This window comes from Rhincodon typus, chromosome 13 (assembly GCF_021869965.1).
Source record: "Rhincodon typus isolate 14 chromosome 13, sRhiTyp1.1, whole genome shotgun sequence".
Taxonomy (NCBI): Eukaryota; Metazoa; Chordata; class Chondrichthyes; order Orectolobiformes; family Rhincodontidae; genus Rhincodon; species Rhincodon typus.
The window spans coordinates 27,612,918-27,640,803 of record NC_063344.1 but is presented as its reverse complement, the minus strand read 5'-3'; the positions used below and the strand labels follow the sequence as shown (position 1 = coordinate 27,640,803).

Here is a 27,886-nt window from a genome sequence, read left to right as displayed (position 1 = left end):
CTCCAGTGCAATCACATCCTTGTTGATTCCAGAACTACACATAGCATTCTAGCTGTGCCCTATAAAATGGTTTATACAATTCCAGCACAACTACCCTGCTCATAAACTCTATGCCTTAGCTAATAAGGGCAAGTATATCTTATGCCAATTAACCCCTTTATCCACCTGTCCTGATACCATAAGAGACTGATGTACATGCACAGGAGATCCTCAGTTCTTCCTAGGGTCCTACCATTCATCATGTACACCTTTGCATTGTTTGTCTGCCCAAGTTCATGACTTCACATTTACCCAGATTGAATTCAGTTTGCCACTGATCAGCCCATTCGGTCGTCCAAATCCTCCTGTAATTTAAGACTATCCTCATCACTATTTACCACCCCACCAATTTTCATATTTTCTGGGACTTAAGATCAACTTTCTACCTTCAGGTTTAAGTCATTTATATAAACCACAAACAGCAATGACCCCTGTGGGCACAGACATCCAGTTGTCCTCACGTACCACCCCACCAACCTCCGGATCCAACGCATCATCCTCCGACACTTCCGCCATCTGCAATCCGACCCCACCACCAAAGACATCTTTTCCTCCCCACCCTTATCTGCTTTCCGGAGGGACCACTCTCTCCATGACTCCCTTGTTCGCTCCACACTCCCCTCCAGCTCCACCACACCCGGCACTTTTCCCTGCAACCGCAGGAAGTGCTACACCTGCCCCCATACCTCCTCCCTCACCCACATCCCAGGCCCCAAGAAGACTTTCCACATCAAGTAGATGTTCACCTGCACATCTGCCAATGTGGTATACTGCATCCGCTGTACCCGGTGTGGCTACCTCTACATCGGGGAAACCAAGCGGAGGCTCGGGGACCGCTTTGCAGAACACCTACGCTTGGTTCGCAATAAACAACTGCACCTCCCAGTCGCAAACCATTTCAACTCCCCCTCCCATTCCTCAGACGACATGTCCATCCTGGGCCTCCTGCAGTGCCACAACGATGCCACCCGAAGGTTGCAGGAACAGCAACTCATATTCCGCTTTGGAACCCTGCAGCCCAATGGTATCAATGTGGATTTCACAAGTTTCAAAATCTCCCCTCCCCCTGCCGCATCCCAAAACCAGTCCAGCTCGTCCCTGCCTCCCTAACCTGTTCTTCCTCCCACCTATCCCCTCCTCCCACCTCAAGCCGCACCTCCATCTCCTACCGACTAACCTCATCCCGCCCCCTTGACCTGTCCGTCCTCCCTGGACTGACCTATCCCCTCCCTAACTCCCCACCTACACTCACCTTTACTGGCCCCATCCCCGCCTCTTCGACCTGTTTGTTTCCTCTCCACCTATCCTCTCCTGTATCCATCTTCTATCCGCCTCCCACTCTCTCCCTATTTATTTCAGAACCCCCTTCCCCTCCCCCTTTTCTGATGAAGGGTCTAGGCCCGAAATGTCAGCCTCTCTGCTCCTATGATGCTGCTTGGCCTGCTGTGTTCATCCAGCCCTGCACCTTGTTGTCTCGGATTCTCCAGCATCTGCAGTTCCTACTATCTCTGATCCAGTTGTAAAAGCAGCCTTCGCCCAACACTCCCTGCTTCCTGCAGCTCAGCCAATTTGCCAAATTTCTTGGATCCCACGGGCTCTTACCTTTACTATCAGTCTCCCTGTGGGGCCTTTACAAAAGGAGGCATCAAAAGCATTGCCCTCATCTACACACCTAGTCATTGCTTTTAAAATATTCAGTCTGGTTGGTCAGACTTGACTCCCCTTAACGAAACCATGCTGAGTGTTCCTGATTAATCCATTCATCTCTAAATGCAGGTGAATTCTGTTCCTCAGAGTTGTTTCCAAAAGTCTCCTCACTACTGAGATTACCCTGATTGACTTGTAGTTTCACAGTTTATCCCTTGCTGCCTTGAATAATGGTCCCACATTTGCTGTCCTTCAGTGCTTCAGTACCTCTCCTATGGCCAGAAAGGAAGTGAAAATGTTTAGAAGTGCTCCGGCTATTCCTGCCTGGGTCATTGCATAAATGCTTGAATATATTAGTAAAGTAACCTTAGGAATGCACTTAAAAAATTGTACTATGATGGGAGAAAGTCATCATGGTTTTAAGGTGTTTGACAAATGCTTTAAAGTTTTTTGAGAATGCAGTTAGTAGGTCAATCAGAGGAACCAGTAAATGTAACAAAATTTGGCTTTTTAAAAGGCATTTGATAATACTCGAGTTGTTGGTTGGTTCGCCAAGCTGACTGGTTTTCATGCAAACGTTTCGTCTCCCTTCTAGGTGACATTGTCAGTGCTGTGTAGCCTCCGTTGAAATGCTGTTGTTCTGTCCCGCTCTGAATTCTTATAGTCCAGTTTGTCATGGCAGTCTTGTTTCCGGTTTTGTACCGTAGTGATATGTAGATGGGGTCTATTTCAACATGTTATATTTCAACATATAAATTCAGAATAAAAACCGAAAGAACTGTGGATGCTGTAAATCAGGAACAAAAGCAAAGTTGCTGGAAAAGCTCAGCAGGTCTGGCAGCATCTGTGAAGGAAAAAACAGAGTTAACATTTTGGGTCCAGTGACCCTTCCTCAGAATTGCTGGTGGCAGGGAAAACATCAGTTTATATGCAGAAAAAAGGGAGGGAGGTGGGGTAGGGAGTAAACGATAGGATAGAGCCTAAAGTGAGAGAAGAGCAGTTGGACAGACAAAGGAGTTGATAACGATCATGCTGGGAGGGTGAATAGTTGTTAATGTGAACTATTAGTGACTAACAACAGATAGTGAGTAATGGCAGGCTATGTGGTAACAAGGCCTGGTGTGTGGGGTCGAGGGCTGGGACATGAGAGAGTTTAGGCCCGAAAATTATTGAACTCGATATTGAGTGCAGAGGCTGCAAGGTCCCCAAGCAGAAAATGAGGTGTTCTTTTAGCTTGCATTGAGCTTTGCTGTAACACTGCAGCAAGCCAGAGACAGAGATGTTGGCCAGGAAACAGGGTGGTGCGTTAAAGTGGCAGGCAACAGGTAGTTCAGGGTCTTTTTTGTGAGCAGAACATAGATGTTTCCCCAATGTAGAGGAGACCACATTGTGAGCAGCGAATGCCATAGACTAGATTCTGGGAAGTTGCTTCACCTGGAAGGTGTGTTTGAGCCCTTGGATACTGGGGAGGGAGGAGGTAAATGGGCAGGTGTTGCACCTTCGCCAGTTACAGATGGTGAAGCAAGTGTGGACCACGGTGTCCTGGAGGGAACGGTCCCGGCAAAGGTGCAACACCTGCCCATTTACCTCTTCCCTCCCCAGTATCCAAGGGCCCAAACATATCTTCCAGATGAAGCAGCACTTCCCAGAATCTGGTCTACTGCATTCGCTGCTCACAATGTGGGCTCCTCTACACTGGGGAAACTAAGGTAGACTCGGTGACTGCTTCTCAGAACGTTTACGTTCTTCCCATGAAAAAGACCCTGAGCTTCCAGTTGCCTGCTATTTTAACACACCATCCTGTTTCCTGGCCAACATCTGTCTCTGGCTTGCTGCAGTGTTCCAGCAAAGCTCAACGCAAGCTGGAAGAACAACACCTCATTTTCCACTTGGAGACCCTGCAGCCCTCCGCACTCGATATCAAATTCAATAATTTTCGGGCCTAAACTCTGCATACCCCAGCCCCCTACGCCACACACCAGGCCTTGTTACCACATAGCCTGCCATTACACACTACCTGTTGTTAGTCACTAATAGTTCACATTAACAACTATTAACCTTCCCAGCATGATGGTTATCAACTCCTTTGTCCGTCCAACTGCTCTTCTCTCTTTTTAGGCTCTATCTTATTGTTTACTTCCTACCCCATCCCCTTCCTTTTTTCTGCATATAGACTGACATTTTCCCAGCCACCAGCAGTTCTGCGGAAGGGTCACCTGATCTGAAACATTAACTGTTTTTTCCTTCACAGATGCTGCCAGACCTGCTGAGCTTTTCCAGCAACTTTGTTTTTGTTCCATATAAATTCAGAGTGGGACAGAACAACAGCGCTTCAGTGGAGGCTACACAGCACTGATGATGTCACCTAGAAGAGAGACGAAATGTTCACATGAAAACCAGTCACGTCAGTGAACCAACCAACAACTCTAACTGCAACCCGCGATACAGATCTTCGTTAAAGCATTTGATGATATGCCACAGTAAAGCTTAATGCATCAAATAAGGGTTCATGGATTTGGTACATTGACATAAATGGAAGATTGGTTATGGACAGGAAACCAAATGTGAAGATCAATAGGGCATTTTAATATTGTCAGCCTGCGACTAGTGGAGTTTCCGAGGAACAGTGCTCGGGTCTTAGTTAAATTTATGTAAATCGTTGAAACCAAGAGTCAGGGTACAGTACATCTACATTTGCAGTTAATAGACAGCTAGGTAGGAATACAAGTTGTGAAGAGGACAGAAAGAGGCTGAAATAAATAAAGTAAGGTTAATTGAGTGTGCATCTCGATATCAGATGGAGTATAATATAAGGAACTGTGAGGTTATTCACTAAATATAGGGCAGGTTCTTTTTTAAAAAGCCAGAAACTTGTAAATGTACAAAGGAACTTGATGTACTTGTACAAAGAACACCAAGTTGCCATGTAGGGCCAACAAACAGTTATGAAGGCAAATGGCACGTTGAAATTTATTACAAGTGATTTGGAATGCAAGAATAAGGAAGTATTACTTCAGCTGTGCAGGGCTTTGTGGTAGAAACCTATGTGTGGTTAGGGAAGGAGTGGTGGTGGTGGAGTTGGTTTAACTCAGTTGGCTGGACAGTTGGTTTGGGTTGCAGATTTTAATTCCCGCACCAGGTGAGGTAACCATGAAGTATTCTCCTTGTCAACTTTTCCCCTCACTTGAGCCATTGTGCCCTTCAGATTAAACCACCTCCAATCATCTCTTTCCAATACAAGAGCAGCCCTGTGGTCTGGTAAGACTATGGTGACTTTACCTTATTTAGGGAAGGATATACCAGCATTTGAGGTGGTAAAGCAAGATTGACTAGATTGGTCCCTCTGATGAGAGGATTGTGCTATGATTTTGAGAGGTTGAGTAAATTGAGTCTATATTGTCTGACATGTAGAGAAATGAGGTGATCTTATTAAAACATACAAATTTCCGAAGAGGCTTGACAGTTTAAAGAGAGATTGGTTTCACTAGTTGAGGAAGCATAGCACTGTCTTAGAATAAGGGACCCATTATTTAGGAATGAGATGAGGAAAGCATACTTCACTGAAAAATTGTGAATCTTTTGAATTTGTTATCTCAGCTCCATCATTGAATGTATTTAAAGTTGAGACAACCAGTATTTTCAATCTCTGAGAATCAGAGATGGTAGGAAAGTGGAGTTGAAGCAAAAGTTCAGCTAGGATTTTACTGAATGGCGTAGCAGGCTTCGTGAATGTGTATGGTTTACTTTTGCTCCTATTTCTTATTTTCTTAGGAGATTTACTGGAAATGTAGCAGGGATATGGGACTTCAGTTATGTAGAATGGTTAGGGATGCTGAGATTGTTTTCCTTACAGCAGAGGAAGTTTTAGAGTGATATAATAGGAGTATCCAAAATCATCATTTTGATGGAAAATCCCCTTTTCCAATTGCAAGAGACAGGATATGTAGATTTAATGTATTTGGCTGAAGAACTGGTGATGATGTAAGGAGGAAAGTCATTATTATCTAAATCGATTGCATGAATGTGGTGCTAACAGATCTAGTACAAACCTTCAATTGGAAATTGGATAAACAATTGAAAGGATAAAATTCATTGGACAATGAGGAATGGGCAGGCAAGAGTGACTAATTCGATAGCTCTTTCAATGACCTGAAGCAAACAGGATCAGGAACATGGCCTCCCTCTGTCCTGTATAGTTGTGTTTGTGTGTGGATTGCTAGATTTTATCCATTTTTGTCTCATTGAAATAAGCTTTATGGAAACTGTACCTCGTCAGCCCTCTGGACCACAACCCTTTGGATTTGTTCCAATTTTTAAAAAATTCTTCCAAGTTGCATCTGGATGAAGAAATTGCCCTGTCATTCTTTGCACAATTCAGACTTTCAGAAAGAAGACTATGGGGCAAGTTCAGGCTCATTTGAGCTATTTCACAAATACTGCTTTGTTTTATTTCAGTCAGGTTCTAATTGATATGTACAATACTGCTACAAGAATTAGTCCTCCTGTAGTTGAAAAAAATACTGCTGTTGTGATTTCATTGCAGCACGTAGGTTATGTTTGGTTTATTAAAAACTGTAACATTTTTGAATATCACCCAAAATTGCGATTTTGACATGCTTCTGTCTTTTATGTTGCAAGGAAGATGAAGGTAGTTTAAATAGCTTGTAAATATTTTGTTTTTCTTCTGAAACATCTTTGTGATTGTTTTTGCAATTAAGCTGCTACATTAATGCAGTTGATTGTGATATTTTTCTGTGCACTCTGAAGTAACTGAATTTGGAGATGTCAGAGTTTCTCGGTAATGTTACTGCCTTACTACTGACGTCAGTCCTTTTGTCTAAAAAGTTAATAAATGAATGGCAAGTTCTTATTGAGCTCCTTATAATGACTATTGTAAAGGTATTTAATTGATTTTTAAATTCTGAGGTTGTGGGAAGTACTACTTAAAAAAGCTTTGTTCTCTTTCAGATGTTGACTAACCAATTAAGAATATAAAATAAGTTTCAAGAAATATGAAAGTATTTTGTTGTTTTAGAAGAATCTCAGCTATATATCTAAAATGAAGTCATAACCTTAAAATAGAGTGGAATTGCAAAAGGACTGAATACTTTAAACATTTCCTTGTATATTGTTCTGTACAAAATAGAAGTAATTGAACTTGGATTTGAACCTGCTCGCTCATTTGAAACTGTTGTGAAAAGAAATCCCTGTATTGTGATTTAGCATTGGAGCCAGAATTATTCTACTGTTTGTTTGGTTTACAGGTGGGAGAACATGGAGCTAATTTGAGTGGAGGACAACGACAGAGAATCAGTTTGGCACGTGCTTTGTACAGTGACAGAAGCATTTATATTTTGGATGATCCTCTCAGTGCACTGGATGCTCATGTAGGAAACCACATCTTTAACAATGCAATTAAAAAGCAGCTGAAATGGAAGACTGTTCTCTTTATTACCCATCAACTCCAGGTAACTTACATCATGAATAAAAGCTTGTGTTACTATGAAACAACAAGAATCTTTGAAATAGACACACAAAATAAGAACTAAAATTCCTTTTATGATTTTTATTTTTGATAAAATGACTGCCAGGGTGTTCAGTTATTTTTTCTGCTTAACAACCCTTTTCAACATTAACATCTGCAATAGTGCAGGAAATGCTTAATCATGATTACAACTTGTATAAATTTCGATGTTTGTAGAATAAAGAAATTGAGAGGCATAAAATTCCATATGTAGATCGCTATGATGTATTTTGCAAGAAAATTGCAATTGCAATAAAGTGTTGTTTTCTAAAGTATGGAGTTAAGCTTTACGGGGTAAATTGGAGATTTCCTTTAAATTGATATTCGAACCTGCATCTATGATAAACCTGACTAAGCACCAAAGTAATCTGTAGTTTCTAACATTTGGGGACCTCTTCAAAAAAGTGTGTTGCTGAAAGGATATTTTGGTACAGAAATTTTATCTGTTACTTATAATTAATTCACCCGAGAGACAACCTGTTAAGAAGCACTTGGATAATTGACTGGTGAAGTACATCTAGAACTTGTTTAAGTCATTTAGAGGCTACCTCTTGGGCCACTAATTGTTAAGTTGTATTTGCCACCATTCGGGAGGTAGTGACTTGGAGTATTCTGCATGCTTTTACTAGGCATTTCAATTTTGCCTTGACAGCCCAGATTGAAAAAACTTCATTCCTATAAGACCACTTGAAATGTAAGCCTTTGTGGCATTCCATTTTTTAAGTGAAATTGTACTTTCCTGTTTGTACATGGAGATTGGAGGAATAAGGAACAGTGGGAGAGGTAACATACCAGAAGAATTCTTTTAAGCCTTATTTACCAATTTCATTGCTCACTGTAATGATTGTGCTGATTCATTTCAGCTCTATTATCATACCATTGCTGTATATTCTAGGTTAGTACTTCTAGGCTTGTTCCAAATGAAGTTGACTGCCGAGAGTGCAGTTTTTCTCATTTGAATGCAAGCGTCAAAGGCAACTGAGAAGACAAATCTGAAGTTCATACCACAGTCAAAATTGGTTTAAAGAATGAAGATGATTCAAGGAAATGTTGTTTACTATAATCAGTTTAAAGTACAGGTCGAGTGGCGTGTAAGATTCAAAACACTACATTTAAATCAGAAAACAAGTATTTTTTTTAAGAAAAGCCTGTCATTATTGTAATGGAACTCAGAAGGGTAAAAATACTAGGTCATGATGGACAAGATGAACAGGGAAAACAGAATATGATGATAACTTGGAGCCCGCAGGGGTAAAATTCTCAACATAGCAAGTCAGTAAGTTGCTTTGTTTTGTGGTTTTGAAAAAAAAACTTTTTTTTTCTGCTGACTCATGAGTAAAATTTTATTATTAGCATAGTGTAAGTAGACCTGCATTGGTAATTACATTTGGTCGTAAACTAAAGTGCAAAATGTTGAACGAAAGCTGCATTAGGAGTTAATTGATTCTCTGTCTAACTTGAACAGTATCTGGTGGACTGTGATGAAGTGCTGCTAATGAAGGATGGCTGTATAACTGAGAGAGGGTCTCATGAAGAATTAATGATTTTGAATGGTGATTATGCTGCAATGTTCAACAATCTACAACTGGGAGATACTCCACACGTTGAGGTAGATTTATTACTACGTATAGATATGTATGTAAAAAGGACAAAAATACATGTGCATTTTATGCATAAGGCCTTTAGATTTTGATTTGTTATTTGTTGAAATAGTGGGTGGTCTTTAGATTATTAAGAAATATTGTTGAAAGATTATGTTGTGAATGATCTGAGCTATTTGCGTTTGATCGTTTGGATTATTATCATATAGCACGTAATGGTACTATGTATTCCATTCAGACAAATAATTATAGGCTCAGGTACTCAAGACATGTGAGAATAAAAGATAAAAGTTTCAAAATAAAAATGATCAACAAACATTTAAAATGAAATCTGGGCAAGTATATATTTGGTATTATGAAGAATGCCTCCAGTCATCAGAAAATGCTACTATAAAAGGTTCATGGAGGTCAAAGATCACTTTTTGGAGACACCTTTTTGGGGACAAAATGTTTGCATCAAAACCAGTCGACTCAGCAAACCAAACAACTCCAGCCACAACCTGAGCTACAGATCTTTACTAAACCTTTCTCCTCTCATTTTAAAAATGTGTCCTCTAGTCTTGAAATCTCGCATGCTAGGGGAGAAACAACTACCATTAACTCTATCTATGCCCCTGTTTATTTTATAAACTTCTACAAGGTCATGGATGGATTAAAGATGTAAATCATCAATAACAAAGGAATGGAAATGTGCCAATTTGAAAATCAACTGTTTAGCCTTTTCTGCAAGCTAGCATAAGAGATCTGAAACTACAAAGGAAGACACATGCTGAGCCTCATCTTCATTAAACAGGGAGGTGGACTTTCTTCACCTGCAGCCTCTCCCACCCATTTAATGCCAAGAATGTGAACAGAAGAACTGATCGCAAATGATAGCTTATCTTCAATTCCTAGTTTAAATTCTGAATTGAATGTTTGTAAATCATGGCTATATGTTTCATAATTAATCAACTTTGAGGGCAGTTAAAAGTTATTTTAATTTTATCAGGAAATCATGCTGCTGAAGTTGAAAATAAAACTGTTGGAAGGCATTGTGACTTCATCCCGCCTTCAGCCACCAGTCTTTTCCTCACATCTATGATCCTTCAGGACTATATTGTGATCTAGACCCAGACCAATAACCCTTTTTGTTTAAAGAGGACAAATTTTTAGATCCCGGTACTTAGTAACAGTAATGTCACAAGATTGCACAATTTTAATAGCTTACATTCTAAAGTTCAGAATTAGCATGAGGTAAATATGAGTAACTGACATGATTGAAAGACCCACAAAGTAGATCAAACAGCAGATGCAATGAAGACAGAAGTCATGGATTTCTCAGCAAACCTTCCCTCCCCCACCACCCCCCATCCCCACACCTTAGCTGTCCTGTGGTTTACCAAATCTCATGAGAAATATGTCTCTTACAAAAGATTTTCAACTGTTCCATTTTGAAAAGCTAGTCTTGAAAACCTCTTAAAAACCTCTCTGTCATGGACTGCCTCAATGACTGCTTATGCCTTGGTAGTCAGTTTCTTTTCCAGTGGCTGCACAATCCTGGATTTTTGAGGTTGCACTCCTACAACAACTTATGGCACAATTCCAGAGCGTTACAGACAGCTAGTTTCACAGGGCTTTTTCGAACTCCAATATTTCTCAGCTACACCAGGCAACTACTGCATCTGGGCTTCCCCCATTCTCAGCATCACTGAACCATCAGTGGGGTGATAGTTCTCAGTCCATCTGAGCCATCAATTCTCTGGGCAACTCCCATTGCTTTTCGTAGCTGTAACTCCAACTCATAACTGCACCTACTTGCTCCCGTGGCTTCTGTGAGCCTTAATTACTTAGAACATGCTACAGCAGCATCAATTTACTTAAAGAACCTCTTTCCCTGTTCCTCTGCACCTGACTGCACGCCATGGGCTCCCATTTCATGCCCTTTCTGGTCCTATGGTCCCTTTTCGTCCCTGTCTCCACTGCAAAGGCAGGTTGTTCCCTTTTACAGCTGAAGGAACTGGCCTTTTAAAAAGAACAAACTGGAGGAGTTTGTGCAGTCTGCATTGCTGCTGTGTCAGAATTGATGGTTGATTGGGAAATGGAGCTCTCATTGGACCTCAAAACAAGGAAAGTTTGCTTTTTGTAACAAAGTTCAATCAGCGTTGAGTTACTATTTTCTCAAGCAAAGTTTCACCTATTCAAACATATTGCTGTAATTAAGGTTTATGACTTTTGGTCCCAAAGTCCTTCATTTTCATATGCGTCATGGTATTTTTGGAAACGGGTTGGTGGGGGAGGGGAACATTTGCGTGAGCCTTTTGCAATTTCTCTTTTCTCTATTAAACTGTCAGAAATATCCTGAGACAAGTGTTTCTTTTTGCTGCAATCAGAACCATGGCCAGCAATTGCTGACACAGTTGTTGCTTGTAGTTTGGCAGTTCTCAATAACCAGCTTGGTTTTTCAACCCCTCAAAACTGTTGCTGCTCAATAGTAAACCACCTACAATTTTCCAAAAATACTCTTGCCACATCTTTCATATCAGAATTATATTTAAATCTTATTTACCACATTGTCAGGGGTTCCTTGTCTTTCTTGAGATTGCCAAACCATTTTAATTATTACTGGTCTAGTGCCTGGCTATCATGTATGGTTTCTTTTAGTCTAAATCTTGATAAGCAGCAGATACTACCTGTTTGGTGAGGCCCAAACTGAAATTTGGTAGACAAAGCAAATGCATGGAATTCTGTACTACTTAACTTATTTTGTTTAAGATGAATACCAAGAACAGTGTCTACAACAAGTAATCTGTTTTTTATTTTGTTGGAGTTAGTATGAGGATTATGGATCAACTTGCTGTGTAAACTTTGAAATGTGATTAAAGAAGCATTACTTAACTGCCTGATGGTAAAATCTTTACATATAATCGCAGGAGAGCCTTGGTTTATCTCTATCCTACCCTCTAATGTTACATTTTTGGCTATTTTTAGGTAAACAAAAATAGCATGAACAATTCCTTAAAGAAACCTCAAGAAAAAGGCCAGACTGGATCTGTGAAGACAGAAAGAAAAACAAATAAGGCAGCAGGTGAGTTCATAATAGAAGTTGTAATGCCGTTAGATTTCCCATGAATCCCATTAACATTGAAATGTAGAAAAATGTCCCAGGGTGCTTCACAGAATGCAATTTCAAACCAAAAGATGTCGACCAAAGGTAAGAGAACTCAGCAGGGATGGTCCAAAGCTTGTTCAGAAATTGGTCTTGAGCAGAGCCTTACAAGAGGAAAGTAGACCAGCAATGGTAAGGATATGGTGTTTAAGCGTATTCTGCAACTAAAAACAACTTTAAAGTGCTAGTGACTTGATCAAACTAACCATTTCAAGATTCTCAAACACGGTAACTAAAACCAATTTCAGATCTTCTCGTTCTCGGTATACACCCACATTCTGAAGATGTAACAGATAATACTTGCCTTTAACAAGCTTTTATGCATAAATATCTTGAGGGTTTCAAAAGTGAATTAGTTTTGGAATACAGTGACAGTTAGATAGATGGACATAATACATTCTATGGCTGTACAGTCTCTCACAATTTGGTCAGATCAGCAGAGCTATATTGTCCAGGACATGTGAAGAATGTCCCGTTGCTCTTAAAATACTGGTAGGAGGGGAGTCTTTAATCTTCAATGAGACAAGTAGACTGGGCTTTGTGTAATGTTATATTTGAAGAATAGGTCAAATACATTCTTCTTGTTCCCAGGTATTTGCAATCAGCAGAAGTAAACCCAGATTGTCATTGGAAAGATTTATGAACTAGGAGGGCAGAATCTTCCCAAGGACTGAATGATGTGAGCATTATAGGGGAATTGTGTGAAATCGGCTTTGAGGAACTTCCTGCTACTGAGAACCAAAATTCCCATTTTACAACTAAATGTTGAACTTTGAGATGAGATTCTTGCTAGTGAGGACTATGACCTCATTTTTACATCATCTCACCTTGTGTTATGCAGTTGACATAGAAACATAGGAATGAAGAGCGAGAATAGGCAATTCAGCTTGTCGCACCCACTCCACCATTTAACATGATCGTGGCTGATCTTATCCTGGTTTCAACTCCACTTTCCTACCTGCTCCCCATTGTCCTTCATCCCACTTTTCATCAGAAACATAACTATTTCTTTCTTCAGTCTGTTGATTGATTCCGCCTCCACTGCACGCTGGGGCAGTGAGTTCACACCCTTCTGAGAGAAGTAGTTTATTCTTATCTCATTTTTGAACCTGCCTCTGCTCACTTTATATCTATGACCCGTTGTTTGAGACTGCCCCACAAGAGGGGAACATCTGTTCAATGTCCACCTTATCAATCCACTTTAGCATTTTATAAAACTCAATTAGATCTCTCCCCATTCTTCTGAACTCCAGTAAGTACAAGCCCAAGCTATTCAAACACTCTTTGTATGACACCGCTTTCATCCCTGGAGTCAACCTGGACAATGTCCTCTGAACTGAACTACCACATCCTTCCTCAACTGGACACAATATTCCAGATGTGGACTCACCAACACCTTTATATAATTGGAACAACACTTCTCATTCTCTGCTGGATAGAAACTAGATGACTATGAAAATTACCAGTTTACTACTTGTTTCTTCAGATCTTGATCCATCACCAACATATCAGGCATGGCCCTTGAGCAGCAAGATGCTCCCTTGTATACCTACCTACCTGCCCACCACCCCCATCAACACCAACACCACCACCACCACCACCCCCCCCCCCCCCCCCCCAAAATAAAACAAACTGTGCTGGACAGCTGTAGACTGCCAGCACTTAACCGGGTGCACGGCTCAGCTGTAAAAATGGTGCCGGCTCCATGAACCTTGGGAGATCTTAACATAGGCCAGTGTTTCACCTTATGGAGAATGATGATTGGGGCACTATAGGGCCATAGTACATATAATTTGGCGAGTTTGTGAAGAAAATCCGCAAGGACTCATGGAGACAAATGTGCAACTTAGCAAAATTCACTTAGCTCACTTCTGATAAGATTCAACCCATAGTGTTTTATTTTATTGGTGAGAATATTGTGCATGAGGCCAGTTGAGAATACGAGTCTTTGCACTTGATAAACAACAAGATTTTTGTATGAAGCTGTCTTTCGTAGATTTTTATCCTACAGGTTATTGGTTTTTATCTTGTGCATTTATGTGATCTTCCTTGACTTTGGAAGGCAGTAGAGACGACATTTCATTAAACTTAAATACAGTACAAAGTAATGTAAACCAGTTTTCTAAACCCATGAATTGATAAGTAATCATAAAAAGCAATAATACACGTTTGCGGGAGTTACAGGTTGCTGTAATGTTAAATTTCACAAGACAATTTGCCTTGTGCTTAGAATCTGTCTCTCTAGCTTAAGTATCTATCCTAACTTCATATTGTACAATCTTATGAACTATATTATGTAATCTTAAATCAGCCTGAGAAATAAGTTTAACATAGCAGAATGGAAGAAATTTAAGTACCTATTGCGATGGATATTAAAAATGAAGTTCACATATCATAGTTAGAAATGCTTCAATTTGGTTTCGGGTACTATCATGTTAATAGTTTTGTTCCCAATTAATCTGTTAGGATTAACTATGGTTTAAAATATGATGGCAATAATTGATGTGTGAGAATCTGCAAGACTTTAAAAAATCTTTTGCTAATTAAAATTTGTTGTCTCCTTGATTGGCAGTATTTTCACAAAGAATATATGTTTTCTGCATGTTATAAAGCTACTTTATAGACTCACAGAAAATAGGTGCAGGAGTTGGCCATTCAGCCTTTCAAGCTAGTACCACCATTGAATATGATCACAGCTGATCATGCATAAACTGAGAATATATTAGTTCTCTGTTTAATCGTGGATAATTTATATTTTTCCTTTTATTCTGTTTCTAGATCAGCTTATACAAGCAGAGGATAAAGGGAAGGGTTCTGTACCATGGTCTGTGTACGGTGTATACATCCAGGCAGCAGGCGGCCCTCTTGTATTTTTCCTTGTGATGCTTCTTTTTGTCCTGAATGTAGGCAGCGTTGCTTTTAACAACTGGTGGCTTAGTTACTGGATCAATGCAGGCAGTGGGGTAAGAAGTGGGACTGCTTTACTGATTTCTTAAAGAAATATATATTATGAAAAGCAATAAACTGAAATTGATGAGATCATATCCATCTTGAGTGACATTAACTCAACATCACAAAAACAGGTTTTCTAGTTATTATCACATTGCTGTTTGTGGAAGATGGCTGTGTGCAGAATATCTGTCATATTTCTTACAGTACAAATTGGATTATATTTCAGAAGTACAGCAAACATTTTATTTACCAGCACCAATACAACCAGGAGGGTGCCAGTTGATCAAATACTCCAGTTAATCAAGACGTCCATATAATCAATGTAAAAACACACACTAACTAATACAAACGTAATGCAGGAGGTATGCACATCACTTTTATTTACAGCATAAATAATAATACAACTTTGCCTTAAATAAAATTTACTGGCAGAGAGCCTTCTAGTAGCAACCTCAACTATACAACTCGAACATTGTGATGATCGCAATAATACAGTAAACTTCTAGTATTTCAGGTATCTCAGCTTTGTCAGTTTACTGAGAGTGCTGGTTCATAAGGTGCTAGTTAAAATAAAGTTTGCTGTACTTAATTAGCTTTTGGGGGCTTTGAGCCATTCAGTGGTGATAAACGCAAGTCCCTTCAGTTTTTATTAAAATTTTATTCATGCCTCAACTTTTACAATTAAGTTTTTCTTCCAGTGATAAACTCTTCAATTTCTATATGCAAATCGTAGCTTATCCCAGGTTAAGGGAAAAATTCCACTGTATTATTGTCTCCCCAGAATCTTCCTGTACAATCACCATGCTCCGGTCCTCAGCACGTGTAAGATCACCACATGGTGCTATTCTTCGTTGCTTACAATGGGAAAAAGAAAGTTTATTCTGTTGCTAACATGCTTTCACCACTTGGTTCTTCAATATTAAAATGGATAAAAAGATTTTTGAAAAGTTAGCAAAACTTGGTCAAAGATTTGCAAAAGTGCTTGTGGCTTTATGCTGGGAGATGGTGGTGGAGTGCTAACATTGCTGTATAAATAGCTAGAAGTTACATGAAACCAGGTTATAGTCCAACAGGTTTATTTGAAATCATAAGGTTTCAGAGCGCTGCTCCTTTGTCTCTTCACCTGACAAAGGAGCAGCACTCTGAAACTTGTGATTTCAAATAAACCAGTTGGAGTACAATCTGGTATCATGTGACTTCTGTCTTTGTCCACCTCGGTCCAACACCAGCACCTCCACATCCTGTGTAAATCGTGCAGAGGTCAGGCTCTGGGTATGCAGGTTCAAATCAAATGTAGGTACTTTCAAAAAGGTAATTTGGCAGCTAATTTTATACATATCAATCTCCTAAAAGCAACGGTGAATTAAATTACCAGATTATTTGTTCTAAGTATTTGTTGAAGGATAAATGTTACTCAAGACACAGAGAACACCCATTTTCTTCTTCACTTGTAACATAAGACTAATGATGGTAATAAATTTGATAACAATTTCTCACAGTAGATTAAAAGCTATGGAAATTTTGATAAATAACCAAATTAATTCTATGTCAACATTCAAATATATTCATTCATACTTCTGACTGTTGAAAGCAGTTAACTCAGTGTTGCCATTTCTAGCCAGATTTACCAACTAGTGTTTTGAGAACCTAGGAACATGGATTTACAAGAGACCATTTAGCTAATGAGCTATGCTGTTCACATACTAGATACAGTATGATCTCTGTTATGGACTCTATCTCACCAACTTGATTAAATGGTATTGAGGTGGAACCTAGTATTTGATTAGCTTTATTTCTAATAAAACTTTCCAGGAAATCATCAATAATTTTTAAAAAAAATTAATGAATGCTGCCTCATTGTGCCAACTTTTGTAAGTCTTTGTAGTATTTGTTTCCAGTATTTTTTCTGGTAGTGCATTCCAGGTAAACAGCTCTCTTGAGGATTGGGGAGGAATGGAGAAATTATCCTGATTTCTCATTTCCCCTCTCATTCTTTTGACCATTATTTCAAATCTGTGATATTTCGTTACTGACCCAGTCATTAGTGGGAGAAGTTTCTCACTATGTCACCTGTGGCTCTGTTAGTAGCAAATATCTCTGAATCTCAAAGTTCCTGATCCAATAACCAAGGATGACAGTCTCCAGTGCAAAGCTGAGGGAGTAGAATAGGTGCAGTGATGTTATGTATGGTGTGTTAGCTAATACTTACCGTCCACTTTTTTTGTGATGTTGATTATCTGATCATTATTGCATTGCTGTTTCTGGGATGTTGCTGAACATACTTGACTGCCGTCTTCCTTGCATTGCAATAGTGACTACAGTTAAAAGTGCTTTATTCGCAGTACAGTGCTTTGAAATGGCTGGTAATTATAGAAAATGCTTTATAAATGCAAGTTTTTCTTTCTTCCTTCACTTGCTCAATCTTCTATTAGGTCTCATCTTAATTTCAGCTGATAGGAAAACAGTTCTGTTACCGCCAACCTCACTAAATAGCTGAAGTCCCTTGTACCCTGATAAATCTTTTCTGCTCCCTCCAGAATTTGGACATCTTCACTAAAGTACTGTTTACATAATTTTATATAATTCTCCTGGTAAAGCATTAACAGTGATTGGAAATGTTCATTGTGTGTTCCGTGCCACTTTTTTCAAAGCTAAGTCTTCCATTAACTTCCTAAACTACATTATCAACCTGCTCTGCTACCTTCAAAGATTTGTAAATATGCACTGCTCAAATACCTCTGCTCTTGCATGCACCCATCCTGCTTCCAAAATAGTACCATTTAGATTAAACTGCCTTCTCATTGTTTTTCCTCCCAACGCAATTCACTTCTCATTTATCCACATTAAATTTGGTCTGTCAATTCCACAAGGCTGCTAGTATCTTCCTAAAGTCTCCAACTGTCTTACTGTCTATTTACTATGTTGCCAAGTTTTGTATCGTCCAGAAACTTCACAATTATACCCACATTTAGTTCATTAAGAAAGAAAGCAACAGTAGAAGTAAAACCTAAGGGGAGAGAACCTGTGGAGTAGTGGTGGCATCCCTACCTCTGGGCCAGAATGTCAGAGTTCAACTCCTATCTGCAGAGGAGCTGTCTCGAAACAAACCCAACAAGTTGATTAAAAATTATTTTACAAATCTGGGGGCGAAAAAGTGTGCAGGAGTCTTGTGGTGGAGTGGTAGTGTCCCTACCTCAAGATGTGATAGCAATTAAGGTGTGTCACAGCATCCAAATAGATTAATAAAAGAAATGTGTTTTCTTACAAGGGTGACACTTATGCATATCTCTCTCCATTCAGAAAGACATCTATTCATCACTATATTCTGCCTTCCAATCCATACTTGATTAAAAACTCAAATTACTGCATTCCATCATCACTGTATGCTTCTGTTTTCACAATATCTTATGTGGCACTTTATCAAATGCCTTTTGAAAGCCCACGCACATGTCCACAGGACTATTTTCATCATACCTTCATGTTGACTGCCCCATACCAACTGAGAACACTGACTTTATTCTCTCTCTCAATCATCCTGAAGTTGTACAACTACTAATTGTATGGTCTATTTAAAAAAATATAGAATAATCTATTAATATACTACCGTATGACTTTCAACCTGTCCAGTCATGATCAATTTGTATAGTTACTTTAAATTGCAGCAACGTGATCATCAAATAGTATATACAACTCGACATATATTCACTTTGTCTAAGTTATGGAGGAGTTCAGTCTAACAAGAAATTATTCTATTGTTCTTAATGGATTTTCAAAATTCTGATGGATGTTTGCATTTTGTTTCAGAATATATCTGCAACTTTGGAGAATGAAACATATGTGAGTTACAACATGAAGGACAATCCACATATGCATTACTATGCAGGGATCTATGCACTGTCAATGGCAGTAATGCTAATTATAAAGGGAGTCCGTGGTGTTGTATTTGTTAAGGTATAGTAGTATTAAGTAACAACTTTAAGGAGGTGTTCAGTGCACTGCAATTCTTTTTAATATAGATAACTTGCATTCAAGCGTCTTTTTGTTCAAGATTGAGTACTTAAGGTACAGCCAAGGATACTGTATAGCAAGCAGTGAGATTGTCTTTGGATGAAGGTTACTCTTCTCTTTGAATACTGTAGTCACAATCATTTGTGCCGTCTTAATTAAGTACCGTGCTAACAGAGGTAAGAAGAACATTGCCATTCTTTAATGAATTCCAATTTTGTGTGGATTTTCTGATTAGTAGTGACATAAATGGTTTCCTAAGTTGAGGGGTTATCTCATGGTAAATATTTTCACTGTACCAGACAATTAACACTTTAGTTGTTGTTGCAAATATTATTTGTATTTTTTATTTTGTTACATTTGCTGCCACCACAACTGCAGGAGGCACATTCACCGCCTGTGCAATCACAGTGCATGTGACATATCTGCTTGCATCAAGAAACAGAACTCATATGCTTTAAAATAAAGTTACATTCTGGGATTGGATATTCATGCAATCCTATTCAGAATACTTGATCTCCTTGCTTCTAGTCCCTTACTGCCTCTCTCCTGCTCATTGCCCTGCATCATTGCTGGTTTTAATTCCTGTGAGTGAGGATAGGAAGCACTGAGGAGTCAGAAATTGGGTGACCAGTGAGGTAGGAAGCGGGATGACAAGCTGTGTAATGACTGGAGTGCTGAGTGGAGCAGCAAGGAGGGTGGTGAGGAGAGCATGACTGGCACCTCGAGCTGGCAGTGTGGGGGTTGGTGACTGGAACACTGCATGCAAGGGCAAGCATTCTTCTAGAGCTCAATTGTCAATGGCGCTGCGCATGTGCCTGTGGACAGAGTAGTCACTGACATCCACGTCTGGGCACAAGTTGACGTCAGTGGTTCAGACTCCTTGTCCCACTGCAGTGGCAGGAGATGGTGCTTATATTTTATTTCATCATTCCTTCTGATTCCTTGTCTTATGGAATATTTGAACAGGATATCTTATGTTGATTTTGTTAACCTTGTTTGCATCTGATGTTAGACCTTAGAGCCTACTGGGCCTACGGGTTCACTGATGCCTGACAGGGACTTATCACTCTTTGACCAGATGCTCCATATAGAACTGATAAATTACTTTTTGATGGTCTTTCTACTGAGAAAAATAAATTCTTGGTTCTAGCTGATTGTTTCCTTGTAATAGGAAACTAAATTTAGCTTGAATGGATGAGAGATTGAGTCGTTCAAATATTTCAATTAATAGAGGGTAGTGAATCGATTGTTAGAGGAAAAACCTATCTGATTCACTTTAGTCAAGAGGAAGAAGGAAGTTTACTTAAGGTTGAGGAAGCAAGGATCAGACCTCCTAGAGGTCTACAAGGTAGCCAGGAAGGACCTGAAGAATGGACTTAGGACAGCTAGAAGGGAGGAGGAAAAAGCCTTAGCGGGTAGGTTCAAGGAAAACCCCAAGGTGTTCTATGCTTATGTCAGGAACAAGAGGATGGCCAGAATGAGGGAAGGGCCAATTAGGGATAGTGGAGGGAACTTGTGCACGGAGTCAGAGGATGTCTTAATGAATACTTTGCTTCAGTACTCACCAGTGAGAGGGACCTTTACGTTTGTAAGGACAGCATGAAACAGGCAGATATGCTCGAGCAGGTTGATGTTAGGAGGAAGGAGGGTGTGCTAGAAATGTTGAAAACCATGAGAATAGATAAGTCCCCTGGGCAGACGAGATATACCCAAGGTTACTATGGGAAGCGAGGGAAGAGATTGCTGCCCCTTTGGCAATGATCTTTGCGTCCTCACTGTCCACTGGAGTAGTGCCAGATGTTTGGAGGGTGGCAAATGTCATTCCCTTGTTCAAGAAAGGGAGTAGGGATAATCCTGCGAATTACAGACCGGTCAATCTATCTTCTGTGCTGGGCAAATTATTGGAGAGGATTCTGAGAGATATTATTTATGATTATTTGAAAAAGTACAGTTTGATTAGAAATAGTCAGCATGGCTTTGTGAGGGGCAGGTCATGCCTCACAAGCCTTATTGAATTCTTGGAGGATGTGACAAAACACATTGACGAAGGCAGAGCAGTGAATGTGGTGGATATGGATTTTAGCAAGGCATTTGACAAGATTCCCCATGGTAGGCTCATTCAGAAAGTAAGGAGGCATGGGATTCAGGAAATTTGGCTGTCTGGATACAAAACTGACTGTCCAATAGAAGACAGAGTGTGGCAGTAGGTGGAAAGTATTCAGCCTGGAGCTCGGTGACGAGTGGTGTTCCGCAGGGATCTGTTCTGGATCTTCTGCTCTTTGTGATCTTTATAAATGACTTGGATGAGGAAGTGGAAGGGTGGGTTAGTAAGTTTGCCAATGACACGAAGTTTGGTGGAGTTGTGGATAGCGTGGAAGGCTGTTGTAGGCAAAGAAATGGCCGATGGAATTCAACCCCGAAAAGTGTGAAGTGATTCATTTTGGAAAGTTGAATTTGAATGCATAACACAGTGTTAATGGCAGGATTCTTGGCATTGTGGAGGAACAGAGGGATCTTGGGGTCCAGGTCCATAGATCCCTCAAAGTTGTGACCCAAGTTGATAGGGTTGTACAGAAGGCATATGGTGTATTGGTTTTTATTGGCAGGGGAATTGAGTTTAAGAGCCACGAGGTTATGCTGTAGTTCTATAAAACCCTGGTTAGACCATTCTTGGAATATTGTGTTCAGTTCTGGTCACCTCATTATAGGAAGGATGTGGAAGCTTTAGAGAGGGTGCAGAAGAGATTTACCAGGATGCTGCCTGGAATGGAGGGCAGGTCTTATGAGGAAAGGTTGAGGGAGCTAGGGCTTTTCTCACTGGAGCGAAGAAGGATGAAATGTGATTTGATAGATGTATACAAGATGATGAGAGGCATAGACATAGTAAATAGCCAGAGACTTTTTCTCAGGGCAGAAATGGCTATCGTGAGTAGGCATAATTTTAAGGTGATTGGAGGAAGGTATAGGGGAGATGTCAGAGGTAGGTTCTTTACCTAGAGAGTGGAGGGTGTGTGGAATACACTGCCAGCGGTGGTAGTGGAGTCAGATACATTAGGGACTTTTAAGCGACTCTTGGATAGGCACATGGATGATAGCATAATGTAGGGTATGCAGGGTAGTTTGAACTTAGAGTAGGATAATAGGTCAGCACAACATCGTGGGCCGAAGGGCCTGTACTGTTCTAAGTTCTATGTAGTCCAAGATTTGACTTTTTTTTCACTATCCTGAACCTCTGCTGTCTTGAAGGAGTAAAAAGAACAAGCTTGTTCGGTGTCAATGAATAGTTACAGTTTTCCATTATTTATTTGCACCTAAATGAACGTCACTGTAATGCCTAACTTTGTGAAAGAAGTTTTATTTTGAGAATCTCAGACGCTTCTTTCAAAACTTTATGTATACTTTCTTTTGAACTTTTTGTCTTCTGTGGATTAAAATTTCTTGTTAAAGAACATGTTTCAATTTTTATAGAATGCCTTTGTGATTCGTAAGCTAAGGTAGATCTACCTCTTTTCAAATGCATCTTCTGAACTGGTCTTTCACACTCAAAATCAAAAAATGAACTCTTGGTTAATTCTGAAGTGTGTGAGGGATTTGAGAATGAAAATTTAATGACACCTCCCCACGTAAAATGTGAAATCTTTGTTGTGAATAAGAATGTCCATTTAAACGTAATTTTACTCACACCCTCATATTTGACATAGACACAAAAATTGTGACGTAATTCCGCATGATTTTCTTTCTGGTAGGGAATACTTAGACTCCAGACTTGAAGAATACCCAATTAATTAGATATCCTATCACCCGGCACTTGTTATAAAGGGTTTGGATGGTGAGGCTGGAACATTTTTGTGTTCATTTTTGTGCAAATATATACTGGATTAATCCTGTAGATATTCAGATTATTTTTCTTTTTTGGTTAGAATGAGAAAACCTTTGGTCTATCAGGTATGTCATTGCTTGTATTTCATATTATGGTTTAATGAGCTTTTCCTACAAACTTCATATAGGACTAATTACATTAAAATGAGTGAAAACTTGTATAATTAACACTTTTATGATTTCTCTAATTCTTTTGAAGGGAACACTTGGAGCCTCAACTAGGCTGCATGATGAACTCTTTCACAAGATCCTCAGGGGTCCCATGAAGTTTTTTGACACCACTCCTTCTGGCCGAATCCTTAATAGATTCTCAAAAGATATGGATGAAGGTACCTTTTGCAGCAATATGCTGACTAATGCAATCTGAGCTATAAGATGTTAACATTCTCATAGATTCTTGTCCATCTTACTTAATGGTTTTTCTTGAGTTTTTTGCCTAAAGGCAGCTCTGATGCATAGTGCCCAGAGCCCTGATCTCGTCCACACCTAGGGCAAGGAGGCAGACTTCAAATCTAACACAGCCAGATTAGAAGTATGAATCCTGTACTTTTGGCACACATCTGATCCACATTGGCCATCCAACAAATTTGCACTGCTACAAATGTGAGTTGCTGTGGCAACATACACTTCTTACATACATATTGTAGCCTGGAGCTATGGACAGTGATGGTAGGGACTCCAATTTCTTTCCATCACATGGTTAACCAGGAATCTCTCCTGCTGTTTACACCTGCCATTGGCATATGTTGGAAGGATTTACAAGTTGATGCTCAATCTATTTGGTCACATTATAAATGTCTGTCCCTTGGCCTTCTAATCCTGGACTGGGACTTGAACCCGGATTTTCTGGGTCAGAGGCAAGGAAACTACCACTGTGCCATAAGACCACCTTTATCTCTTTTGGCTATTGTGTAATATTTTAGTTCAGGAGGACCTCTTTTCCAGGAAATAAGCAGCTTACCAAAGTATACGTTTCCTGAATTCTGTTTTGTTTCTCTTATTCTAAAATGTGTTTCTTTCCTCTCATTTGCTTAGTGGACACACGGCTACCTTTCCAAGCAGAAATGTTTATTCAGAACATAATCCTGGTCTTTTTCTGCATTGGTGTCGTTGGTTCTGTCTTTCCATGGTTTCTTGTTGCTGTTGGCCCCCTTATCATTCTGTTCATGATTCTCAACCAGGTATCAAGGTAAGCATGAAAATATTTTTCTATGTGGCTGACTTTTTCTTCAAAGAAACAACTATGTGTAAATTATATTAATGCATTGGAACTGGAATGTTCGTTTGGATTATTGATGTCTGTCTAAGCATAGACGTTTTTGCAAATAATCATGCAATATCTTAATTAGATTATTTCTGGTACACTCACGCACGTATTACTGCTTATGGAATATAGATCAGTTAACACTAGACAACTTCAACTATTGCACTAAAAAGAGTATACTAAGAATATCTTATATTTCAACTCTTAAAAACAAAACCAATTCCAAAATAAATTCAGCTGTTGGCTAAGCATAGATGGGAATTATGTTGTACAAATGAAAAGAATCAGTAGGCTAACTTCATGCTTGAGTATTGACATATATATCTGGAAAAAGAACTGAAACTGCACATGTTTACAGTGGTGTCTTTAATACTTCATTTGTATGCACTATATTCAATTTATTTTCACTCCAAAATTTATTAGTACAATCAAGATAACCTACTTCAGCATTCGTTTAATAGTCTGGTACAGTCGTTGGGGTCTTTATCAACATATCCCATTCTCTGATCCTCTTGAGCTCCTTCTTGATGCCAATATAGCAGCATTCTCCCAGGAACCACTGTTTTTCAAAATATTTGTGTTGTGAGGGGTATTAGCTGCTTCAGTCTGAAGGCTTGTGTTAATCTCTCGAGGCATTGCTGCGATTGATGAGTCTTCCACACGACCAATTACCCTCATGCCCCATTGCTTCCAACCACAGCCAGTTAACCCCACGCTATGAGCCAGCTCTGACCATATAGTTAGAATCACACAGAAGCATTTGCACAGATCCAGCTGCATCTCTGATGACAGCTCCACTTTCCTTCTTTTCTTCTTCTCTGCTCTTCAACATACTGGAGAATTGTCATCATTAGACTAGACTAAGACTTAGTTCCTTTGGTTCCAAGTGGATCTTTTGGCTGTTGTGTAATATTTTAGTTACCAGGAGGACCCCTTCTCCAAGAAATAAGCAACTGACCAACGTACATGTTTCCTGAATTCTGTTTTGTTTCTCTCATTCTAAAATTTGTTAGAATGAGAGCAAGCCTCTTCCATCAAGCCTGATCCATCACAATATTGGTTACTAAGTGGAGGCGATAGCCTAGTGGTATTATTGCTGGACTCTTAATCCAGAGACCCGGCTAATGTTCTGGGGACCCGGGTTTGAATCCCACCATGGCAGATGTTGGAATTTGAATTCAATAAATATTTGGAATTAAGAATCTAATGATGACCGTGAATCCACTGTCGATTGTTGGAAAAACCCATCTGGTTCACTAATGTCCTTTAGGGAAGGAAACTGCCATCCTCACCTGGTCTGGTCTACATGTGACTGCAGACCCACAGCAATGTGGTTAACTCTTAACAGCCCTCTGGGCAATTAGGGATGGGCAATAAATGCTACCAAGCCAGCGATGCCCTCATCATGTGAATGAACAAAGAATAAAAAGTACTCCAGTCTAAGTAATGTCCTGCTACTTGGTGGTCCGCCTTAAATGTACTTCAGGCCTTGTTTCTGCCCAGCCGCATCTTCCACCTCCATCTAGTGTTGTCCACTCTACTGCAGCTTTGACAATGTATGTGTCCAGGAGGCAAAGGATGTGCCCTTCCATCACCACTCATTTTTCTGCCACAATGTCCAGCAGGTAGCTCTAATCAGTTCTCTGCGGTAATTCATTGTTGGTGATATTGTCACTCTAAGTGATGCTCAAGATCTTACACAGGCAGTGCTGGTGAAAGACTTCCAATTTGCATGGCACCTTTGCTGTTCCTTTACATTTCTCTGTTTAACTTAGGATTGTTAGCACTTAGGATCTGTCGAGCCACAGCTTCATGGCCACATTGATGGTGTTCAATATCCACACCATTAATAGCCACTGGCAGTCAGATGCTGCTTTGTTGATTCTTGTACAGACATTGATCTCAAAATCCTTCGCCATGAGATGTTCCCTAGGTAGGGATCAATGTCTGTGATGTTGCGCTGCTTAACTTTAATGGCGATAGTGGCCTTGTTGCTGTCCAATCATCATTGTCTTGGTCTTCTCTCAGCTGATGCATGGACCAGCCTTGGCATTGTTACTCTCAGAGCTATTTGGATGAAGTGCATGATTTTCTGACCAGGAGGATGTGTTTTCTCCTAAAACTAGTTATGATAACTGATGGCCTCACTATCTTCCTGTGATGATGCTGAATGGAAGTTGAAAAGAACTTTGAAGAGAGAGTTCAAGAGGGCGTGAAACCGTTAAGAGGTAAACGGGTGGGGTCCGCGCAGTCCGCCCGGAGGATTCAACTCTTACCAATTATCAAGGATGAGTTTGCGGAGTGCTCTGTGGTGCTTGTACTACTCCTGATGCTGCAGCTGGAATTGTAGTCTAAGTATTTGAGAATTTTTATGTATTGCTGAGGGACACTGTACTTTCTTGCAATGTACCAGTATGACTGCTCATGGATACAATTGAAAGCCGCCTTGAATTTAAAGAAGTTGACCATAAGTGGTTTCTGCTGTCTAATGCTTCTGAGCATGAAAATCTGTTAACAGCATGATCTGCCCCGCAGAAACTTGCCTGTTCATCACGAAAGATACTTTCTGTTTCTGCTTTGAATTTGTTGAGGCGCACCATTCTGAAGATCTTGCAGATATGTAATATAGTTCTGCTTCTCCAGAGAGGAATGTGAAAGTCTATCTGTGAAAGAACGCTGTCAAAAATAAGAGACCAGGTACAAAACATTAAGCAGTGATGGATGTTTTTCAAGATGTAGGAAAAAAATCCACCACTGTACCCATCTTCCACCCACCCGATTTAATTTCCACCTAACTGCTCCCATCCTGTGGTTTATCTTTCAGCTGTGCCATCTCTGATAGAAGAGTCTGTTTGAGCCATGACATGTTTATTCATGCCTTGATATAATCTAAGTATCTTATGGCCTCTAATTCCCGACTTGTCTTTCATTCTCTGTAAATAACATCACAAGAGATCAACCTGTATAAAAATAATTATCAAAAATGTGCAATCAACATTGTTTAAATCCATCATGTTATATGTAACTTAAGTGCATAAAATTGCATCTGTTTTAGTCTTCTGTTTGTTCCACTTGACATTCTATTATTTTGACACTTCTTTTGGATGTGTTCTTTCCATTAAAATCTCAATTTCTGCATTTATAATAGAAACCCCTTTATAAATTCATCACTTGATTTTGAGTGCACTTGTTACAGGCTATGCCATAAAAATGAGTTTATATCTGGAAATCATTCCCTGACAGAAGTAATAGTTCTAAACTCCTTGTTATAGATATTTTAGATGAAGAATGTAGGTACAAAACACACAGAAATGCAAACATGCAGGAGATCTTGCATACAGTTGCTGAACTTGAGCTATGTAGCTAACCTTTGATTTATCCAATTGGCAATGGTTCACAATTCTACTCCTAAGTTAAAGGTTATTATAGTATACATCTTCCATGGCCTTGATTTTCATTTAGATTAGGTTTCATTAATTCTGCAAGCCAAAGATTCGCTGTCATGTACAAATAGGAGTAGAGCATTTGGCGTTTCGAGCCTGTTCCACCGTTCATGAGATTGTAGCTGATCTACAACCTAATGCCATACACTTAACTTGCACCATAATTCTTACTACCTTTTGGATGACAAGAAAAATCAATCGATCTTAGATTTAAAATTTACAATTAATCAAATGTTGTGCTTTGCAGAAGAATGTTTCAAACCTCTGCCAAATATTTCCGAATTTCGCGACTGAAAGGTCTGGATTTAGCTTTTAGACAATGGCCCTCATGCTAGATCCCCACCCAGCAGAAATAGTTTCTCTCTATCTATCCCTCCTGTTCTC

General features: G+C 39.7%; 1 protein-coding gene across 9 annotated transcripts in view; it reads left to right on the top strand.

Annotated features, from left to right (window-relative positions):
- The window catches only part of abcc5 (ATP-binding cassette, sub-family C (CFTR/MRP), member 5), a 131,737-nt gene that overhangs the window by 60,579 nt on the left and 43,272 nt on the right, over positions 1-27,886 (top strand). For 7 of the 9 annotated variants that reach the window (XM_048604678.1, XM_048604675.1, XM_048604674.1 and 4 more), the window contains 7 exons: positions 6,951-7,154; positions 8,676-8,819; positions 11,779-11,875; positions 14,735-14,919; positions 18,713-18,859; positions 22,995-23,124; positions 23,831-23,984. In XM_048604678.1, the coding sequence (XP_048460635.1) occupies positions 6,951-7,154; positions 8,676-8,819; positions 11,779-11,875; positions 14,735-14,919; positions 18,713-18,859; positions 22,995-23,124; positions 23,831-23,984 (1,061 nt within the window). Of the gene's footprint in view, positions 1-5,831; positions 6,088-6,950; positions 7,155-8,675; positions 8,820-11,778; positions 11,876-14,734; positions 14,920-18,712; positions 18,860-22,994; positions 23,125-23,830; positions 23,985-27,886 lie in introns of those variants that run through there. The other 2 variants (XM_048604680.1, XM_048604681.1) reach the window with 2 other exon arrangements.